This window comes from Myotis davidii, unplaced genomic scaffold, assembly GCF_000327345.1.
Source record: "Myotis davidii unplaced genomic scaffold, ASM32734v1 scaffold6, whole genome shotgun sequence".
Taxonomy (NCBI): Eukaryota; Metazoa; Chordata; class Mammalia; order Chiroptera; family Vespertilionidae; genus Myotis; species Myotis davidii.
Window position 1 is genome coordinate 10817086 of NW_006383011.1, and position 8792 is coordinate 10825877.

At 36.4% G+C, this 8792-nt stretch overlaps 1 protein-coding gene and 1 long non-coding RNA gene across 2 annotated transcripts in view; both read right to left on the reverse strand.

The window, feature by feature from the left end:
• The window catches only part of ERLEC1 (endoplasmic reticulum lectin 1), a 23177-nt gene extending 14391 nt beyond the window's left edge, over nucleotides 1-8786 (reverse strand). The window contains 6 exon segments of the mRNA XM_015557858.1: nucleotides 754-817; nucleotides 1179-1256; nucleotides 1803-1883; nucleotides 3265-3369; nucleotides 8656-8678; nucleotides 8681-8786. Coding sequence (XP_015413344.1) covers nucleotides 754-817; nucleotides 1179-1256; nucleotides 1803-1883; nucleotides 3265-3369; nucleotides 8656-8678; nucleotides 8681-8702 — 373 coding nt within the window. The 5' untranslated portion in view covers nucleotides 8703-8786.
• On the reverse strand, nucleotides 7306-8645 carry LOC107181602. The gene is made up of 2 exons (XR_001512264.1): nucleotides 8060-8645; nucleotides 7306-7471 (listed from the first exon to the last, which is right to left on the reverse strand). It is a non-coding gene; the product is annotated as an uncharacterized LOC107181602 (long non-coding RNA).
• Nucleotides 8787-8792: the final 6 nt, after the last annotated feature.

The window sequence follows — 8792 nt, forward strand, 5'->3', positions numbered from 1 at the left end:
CAATTTACATACATTATGGTCACTTTTAGTGTTGTAATGTTCTATGGCTTTTGACAAATGCATAATGTCATGTATCCACCATTACAGTTTCAGAGTGCCCCAAATCCCCTGTGCTTAACCTGTTCTTCCCTTTCCCCAAAACCCTGGAAACCACTAATCTTTTTACTGTCTCTTTGTTTTACTTTATTCCAGAATATTATATAACTAGTAGCCCTGCGCACAAATCCGTGCTCCAGTAGGTGGCTGCCACCCTCCTGTAGCTCTCTGCCTGCTGCCCCGCCCTCCTGTAGCTCCCCCGCCTCCCCACATAGCTTGTTGCCCTGCCCACTTCTGTAGCTCTCCACCTCCCACTTGCTTGCTGCCCCGCCCCACCCTGTAGATCTCCGCAGCCTGCTTTTATCTCGCTGGCCCACCCTCCTGCTGATCCGTGATCTGGTCGTGATGTGTTTGGTCGTTATACCTCAGGGCGTAATGACTAATTAGCATATTCCCCTCTGATTATATAGGATAACACTAACATGTATATCTTATGAGATTTTAAAAAAATATATTAATAGGTAGAAAAAACGTAATGTTTGTTAAAGCAGAAAAGAATGAAAAGATCTTTTTGAAAAAGTTTTCTAAGGAATTACTCAAAAATTTATTTTAGTGTTTTAAAATTCATAGTCTCAAAAAAAATATTTTAAATCCCAAACTGAACATTTACTTTATATCAAATTCCAGCGTTACTATCAAGTCAGTATACACACAAACCTTTTTCAGGTAGAAGAGTCTTAGCCAACATATTCCCAAGGTAGTACTCGTGAATATTTACTTTCTATATTTAAAAATAAAATAAAAATATGAGTATTTTGCAAATATATTTTTCAAAAATACAAACTTAAAACTGTTAATCTCATTACTAGAGTTCTCCTTTTATAATGTTCCATACTTTCTATTTTCTTTTTAAGGTTTTTAAATTGATTTTTAAAGAGAGAAAGGAAGGGAGAAGGGGAGGGTAAGAGAGAGAAACATTGATTTGGCTGCCTCCTGCACACCCCCTACCTGGGATTAAGCCCAAAACCAGGGCATGTGCCCTGATCCGGAATCTATTCGGCAATCTTTGGTGCATGGGACGATGCCCGACCAACTGAGCCACACCTGCCAGGGCATCCTTGGTATTTTGAAGGAAAACATACCTGACCACTTTCTTTCTCTTCATGGTACTGCCGAATATGTTTTCCATGACATACTTCATAAGTCCAATAAGACTCAATCTAAGAAAGAAGGATGTATTTAAATACATAAAACCTGCATAACTCAATTAAGTTACTTTTTGATACTTAAGGTTGATAAGATTTCCCCCAAGATTTAGAGTAAGCTTTCATTAAATGAAACTTACTATTATGCCTCAGGAAAAAAATGAAATTTCTGAAGTCTATTCATCGTTTTCACTAATTAGCTATCTGTGAAAATTCTGTGAAGAAAATAGCTATAGAATAGCCACCAGGCTTAGGGATCATTTTTCCATGTAGCTTACAAGATAATTATTAATATTTTTAGTTAAAATTGTATATAAGGAAAATTTCTTTTGATCTGAAAAACATTCAAAACTGGTAAGTGATATTATTTGATATTGGTATTATTGGGTGTTTGCTACATACACTATATGGAATTTAAATGAACAAAACACTATTAAGCAATAGCTTAGATTTACATTTAAAAATTTGATACAACATAAAAGAAATGCAGAATTATATTCAAGGGCCTATTAGCCGCTGAAAATTTATTTTCTAGTTATCAAGTGAACATAAAATACATACTCTGTAGGAACAACTGCTTTGTTTAAATAGTGGCTCCAGTAGCTCTCTTGGATTAGGACCTTTATAATCCTTTTCTTCTTCCTATGAAAGAACTAGAGTTTAATACTTATAATTATTCTAGAACTTCACCCAACTCTACTGTTGGTTGTTAACTCATTGGTCAAACCACAAATGCTTGGAAATAAAAAGGAAAAAAAAGTCAAATTCTATATCATAAAAGCCTAATATGCTAAGTGTCTGGTCATCAGTTCAACCCATTAAAGAGTAATATGCTAATGATATGCTAAGGCCACTCAACCGTTTACTATGACATGCACTGACCACCAGGGGGCAGACGCTCTGACCAGTAGGTTAGCTTGCTGCTGGGGTAAGAATGTCAGAGAGCTGGTTTTGGCCCAATCCCGTAGGCCACGCTGAGGGATCCCCACTGGTGCATAAATTCTTGCACTGGGCATCTAGTCCTTTAATAATAAACTATGGTATAGCACTTCTTTCAAAAGAATTGAAGTATAAAATATGGAGCCATAGAATAATCTTCCATTCTTTCTTCTCTTAAGAAAAGGTTTCTGAGTTTCAATTTCCTGAACAATTCTTATAGACTATTTCAGAATTTTTAAATGATTTTGCCCAAATTCTAGCTATAAAAGCCTCAGAATAGTTGAATCTTGTTGAATATATTGAAAAATTTTAAGGTACTTCTTAGTTTTCTAGGTATTTTTACACTTCAGATTTGAATGCCAAATATATACATATGTGTATGATTGTGTGTGGGTGGTTTGTGTCTTCAGTAGGTTTAAAACAAAATTAAACAGCTGTTACAGATTTCAAATCTGAACAAAACTAAGAAGCACTCACTGAGTTTAATATTTCCATTTCACAGATCATGAAAATATTACAAAATTAGCTCAATAAATTTATTGAGTGGAAGAACTGAGTTTCAGATTTTTTCAAGGTTTCATAGCTAACTATAGCCTCTACCTCAGCCTCCTGGCTCCTAGGCTGATGTCCTTTCCATTTTACCATGCTGCCTCTCCTGTTTCATCTTGAAAGAAGTCATTGCCTTAAAGGATGGATAAGAGGCAGTTAGTCAGGGCATTTTAGGAGGAAGAAATGGGCATGAGCTAAGGCAGTGAAAAAGCATAAGGTGCCTAGAGATTTATTAGCAATTCTTTATTAAAAATGTCACATATATATTTAAAAATTATATCTTGTTACAAAACCTTCATTTCTATAAAGGAAAGTAAGAATGGAGTTAGATTTTTATTCAAAACATCAATAATTGGTGGCTAACTTTTTCCAAGTTGAACTATAAAATCAAAGACTTCAGGATAATAGAAGTGACTATTATTACAAAACATGATTATTGAAAACCTGTCATTCAATTTTATTTTAAAGAATGAAGTTGCAATGTTTTAAAATATCTTTGGTGACAGGGATTATCAATATACTTATAAAAACATACCTCATCCCCACCTGTCACAAGAGGAAGAATGCATTTATATTTTTCTTTTTGTGTAGTTGTCATGATGACATAATTATCTTCTTTATACAAAACTCCAGTTGTGGGCTAGACAGAGAACAAAAAATACATATTACTTTCTCTGGTTAAATTGCATTACACTGATAACTTACAGTCCTCAGTCAAACTTATTCATCACTTCAACAGAGGATTTTAAAACATATCTCCAAAGGAAAAGGGAAAAGATTATATGTATTTTTAAAAAACAAAATGAAGATGACACACTTTATCCTGGTGTTACAATATAACAGAAAACTATAAACAAAACGAAAGTTTGAAATATAAAGAAAGAAGTAGTAATGCAACAAATTGAAGTTAAAATATGGGTTAAAAATATTAAGAGGCAATGTTCACAGTTGTTACTTCTACTAACAATTACCACCTTTATGTAGGAATCTACAGCACTTTATAAAGGTGCTTGCAATTGTGTTGGATGGGACACTTGAACAAGATATAGTACCGTATTTTTCACATTTGGATACTGCACAGATAAATTACTTCTAAAAGAAAAAATCACCATAGGTCATTTGTGCTGACTTAACTTTTTTTAAAGTATATATCATGGGTCAGCAAATCTTTTCTATAAAGGGCCAGATAGTAAATATTTTAGGCTTTGTGGGCTGTATGGTCTCTGTGTAACTACTTAACTATGCCACTGTAGTAAGAAAGTACATAGGCAATATATAAGCAAATAGGAATGACTATGTTATAAAAAAATTTTATTTACAAAAACAAGTGGTGGGCAAGCACAAAGGTGTTATTTACCAACTCCTGATATATATCAACAAAACTATCCCTAAATCTTTCTATATTATGAAGCAAAACAAATTCACAAATCAAATATGAACCAATGTAATTCAAATGAACATTTCATTAATAACTGATATTATTTTAAAAAAATCTTCGTGATAGCAAATGTGTCACTAACTACTAAGGCAGAGATTTCACGGTCTATAATATGTGTTCTATGATAATTCAATTCTCTCGTATCTTTTCTCTTCTTACAGTACTATGAAACCACTATACTATTTGGCTATACTATTAAGTACCTTTGTTCTTTTCTCAATTTAACAAAAACAATGTTTAACCATAATAAAACCAGTACTACTTGACACCAATGTCATCTTAAACACAAATGCAAATTAGGGCAATGTTTTCCCAATAAATCAAAATGAAAAAATAGCAATAAAAATAAGCTGTATTAGCTACATGAAAGTACAATTTTAAGTCCTTTACAGTTATTAACTCCTTGCTCCTCAAAACAAGTGTTCTATCCATCTTACAGAAAAGGAAACGGAAGTCCAGAGTTTAAATAACTTGTCCAAGGTAACACAGCTTGTAAGTACAGTTTCCATATTCTGTGCTCTTAACTGTTTTAATGTATTTCAATCGGCTTTTGTTAACATTTTCTTAGATTACTATATAGATTCCTGGTTTATGGTCAAGGATCTTTTTTTAAAAAAATTAAATTTATTGGAGTGACATTGGTTTATAGGATCATATAGGTTTCAAGTGTACATTTCTATGACACATGATCTGTATATTGACTTGTGTGCCCACCACCCAAAGTCAAATCATTTTCTGTCACCACATATTTGGCCCCTTTTACCTTTTACTACCCCCTGTCCCAGGATCCTTTTAAAAAAGATTATTATAAGAGGGGAATAAAAAAGATTTTTTTTATTAAAAGTTAGAGTTGCAAAGTCAAATTTACACTAATGGAATACTTAGAAACACTTGTTTAGTTGAGCCAACAAACTGCTGTAGCATAATGCCTCTCAATGTTTTACAATATTCAGTATACGTACATGATAGTGAGTTCTTCAAACATGACTCACATTTCTTAACAATGGATGGTCTGAATTATTGTAAAATCATTGCTGTACTGTAATGAAGGCAGATATTAGCACATACATGTATTGGCCTTTATTTGTGAAGTATCTGCAGCTCTAATGCTCAGAGTTGAATTCTATAGCAATATCGACTTATTTGCTGACATGTTCACCACAATGCTAACAATGGAAAAAGGAACTGTTTGCCGGGTGGTGCGGCTCAGTGGATTGAGCATCGCCCCTTGCAGCAAGAGGTCACCTGTTCCATTCCCAATGGGGCACCTGCCCAGGTTTCAGGCTCAATCCCCAGTAGAGGGCCTATAAGAGGCAACCAATCGATGTTTCTCTCTGATGGACTTTTCCATTCCTCTCTCCCTCTCCCTTTCTCTCTCTGAAATCAGTAAAAAACAACAAACAAACCCCCAAAACTCATTTCTCTGCTTTTTGTTTTCAAGGTCTAGGGAAGGGGTAACAAGAAATAGAAGCCATCACTATTTTGTGTGAAGATGCAAAGATCTGTCTTTCATTAGCTCAGGAAGGGCTGCTTTCCTCGTCAATAAAACAGACCCACAAGAAATTGTTCTATCTGAAAATTCTTCACTGAACAGAGAGTCACTTAATGGGATGATAAAGAAAAATTTGTAACAAACTTTACCCTTCTTTTGTGTAATGGAAATTACTTGGAAAAAGTAACATCTTAAAAACTTTTGTGATTTTCTAAGTTAAAATTTTTTTTCCGATCTACTGCTAAAATGCTTTCTTCTGATTTTATGAAATAGGCTCTTAATTTAAGAAAATAAAATAAATTCTGCATGTACATAATTACAGATGGTGTAAAAACTTGTTTTATGTAAATTAAACCTTAAAGTATTTTCACTGTAACAGGTAATATTAGTGACTTGATAAATATCAGATTTTAATATAATGACACCAAACAAAGGGGCTTGGTACTTTAAGGTTAAAGAACTTTACAGATATCTAGACAGGGGAGAAATCCCTAATGTTTGACATGAGTCTGGAGGAATTAAGATAGAGAATGAGAGACAAAACTATCCGAAAGGCTGTAAAATAAAGTCAGTGGTCCAACTTGTCAACATATATAACATGCTCGGAACACCCATGGAGTAGGTCACCACTCTTCCAAAGTGCAGTGTTTGAGGAAAGTTTTTGAGTGGGAATACATTTCTATATTGACAACAGACGTAGAGAAAATTAGACTTATTTTGTAGTTTTATTTTAAAATCCATGAACTCCGTGAAATAATGAATACTGACCTAGAAGTGATATTTTAATGACCTAGAAGTGATATTTCAGAAGGAAAATATATACACAGACAAAATTTAATGCTAAAAACCAGTAAAGACTATCATAATTAATTAATGTAAACATTTTAAAATTTACCAATTTTTGGTGCTTAATACTTTTTCCAAATAAATTTGGAAGCAACATTGTAATGATTATGTATTTCTTGATGTATATGAATGGGACGATGATTTAAAGCACAAAATACTTTTAGACCTAAAAGGAATCCAGATCTAATCCAGTCCCTTCCAATTTTAGATGGCAGAGAGATAAAGGTCCTCTCCCTACTTCTTGCAGCTGCTTAGTTTTACACAAATGTCCAACCAACTGACCCATAAAAAAACAAACGACAGTGCCAAGTGAGAAGAGCTGCAGTTTCAATTACATAAAGTAGGAAAGGGAAGCCTTAAGACTATAAAAATAGTTTTTTAAAAAAATCAAAAAACCAATGATGTTTGTTGGGGCTTATTTTTGCCTGAGGGCTACAGACCTTTTGCCAACTCATAAAAAATGTTATCTAGATTTTTCTGAAAGTAACTCAAACTTAAAAAAGAAAAAGTAAGTCTCCCCAAATCTTCAACTGTCCCCATCTTAGATTATGCATTGCCAAAGAAAAGTAATTAAAAACAAAATTTCAAAATAAAATTGATAGATATGTGAAAGGTTGGTATAGCATTTCCTCTTTTTAGCTAGTAAACAGCAGTGCCGGAAAAAAACCTGAATAATAACTGGGTAGTCACCTCTAAAAAGGCTAATTTAAATCATCCACTTCTAGGTTGGTGAGTTTGGTAGGGCCATATATCGGCATGAGTTTTTAAATTAAAGAAAAAAACACACACAACAACACAGGTGCAAGAGTAAAACATTTTAATGACCAAATTTTTTAAACATCTGTCCTGTTCATTCCACGTGTGCTGTCTGGAAGCAATCACCCCAACCCTGCTAAAGTTATATCTGACTCACAGCTGGTATATATTATCAATACAGGGTGAGGCAAAGTGGGTTTATAGTTGTTCCTATGGCAAGGACTACAACGATTAATAATTATACCAGAATAAACTCTGTTTTGTGTACTCACAACTGTAAATCTACTTTTGCCCCGCCCTGTATTTCATGGCATTAACCCAAAGATAAACCTGTCTTCCCAGAGAAATATTTACTTAGATAAATCTGAACTGCCAGAATAAGAGAACTGAAAACCGGGGGGAGGGTGGGGTGGAGAAATACAGCAGGTGTGAAGTATTAGCAAAAACGAACATTTGCAAATAGAAACTGGTTGCGGCAAGGATGACATCCCTTTTCCTGGTACATCTTGTTTCAATGAAATAGCAACAGAGCAATATACTAAGATAGTTCCCCAAGTGGAATGACTATAGGTAATTGGCATAAAAATTTTTTTAAAAAGTTTTCCATTTCCAAGGGTTTCAGTTTGAAACAAATCCATCACTACAGGCTACGTATCAGATACGCACCATTTTCATTGGCTGACAGGGGGGAGGAAGCCTTTTCAGCAATCGACTCCCCGAGGGGAAGGACCGCAGAATTTCATTACGGTGAGGTTATATGGATGTTCATTATTGGAAAACTCATCATAAAAATCTCACGTTCTGGGATCGTCATGAACAGCCAGTCGTAATGCATCAAAACTGTAAAGGATATTCTACACTGAGCATCGTGAACATCTCCGGCCAAAGAGCCATCTCAAACACAGCTCTGAAGGGAGACGAGCTGGGCACAGACGGACGTGTGCGCATAAGAGAGAGAAGAACGAAGATGAATGAGAGGGGGGACTCCTCTCGGCGGGAACAGGGGTGTGTGGGCAGGGCGGTGTGCAACAGCTGCAGTGACTTTCCAAAGAGAAGGGAGAGCGCTCGCCTGCCGTGGTCGTAGGAAGCCCTCCTCCCCGGGGAGGGAGCGTGGGTAAAGCAAGTCTAGTGCGACAGATCCAAACAGTGATCAGCTGGCCGCTGGGTCCCCAGGGCTCAGCCTGGGGGCACCTCCACATCCCGTGTTCGGGAAACACTTGCGGTCTAGATGAATGAATGAACAGACGCGGGGCGCACCGAGTTTTGGAGGGGGGAGGAGGCACGCGCCTGCACCGGTGGTTCTAGGAGAAACAAGCGCAGAAGACCGAGCGAAGGGGCCGAACCCTGAACGCCGGGGGGAAGCGAGATGGCTACGGACTCGCGAGGGCACTGACCAGAGAGAACTCGGTGCCGGGCCAGTTGACTCGGAAAGGGATGTCATCGCTGAGTTGGGGGAGCGCTCGGGCGCCGCCGGACGCCTCTAGGAGGCCGCAGAGGACCAAGAGCACCGGTCCGCCCGGGCCCAGACTCC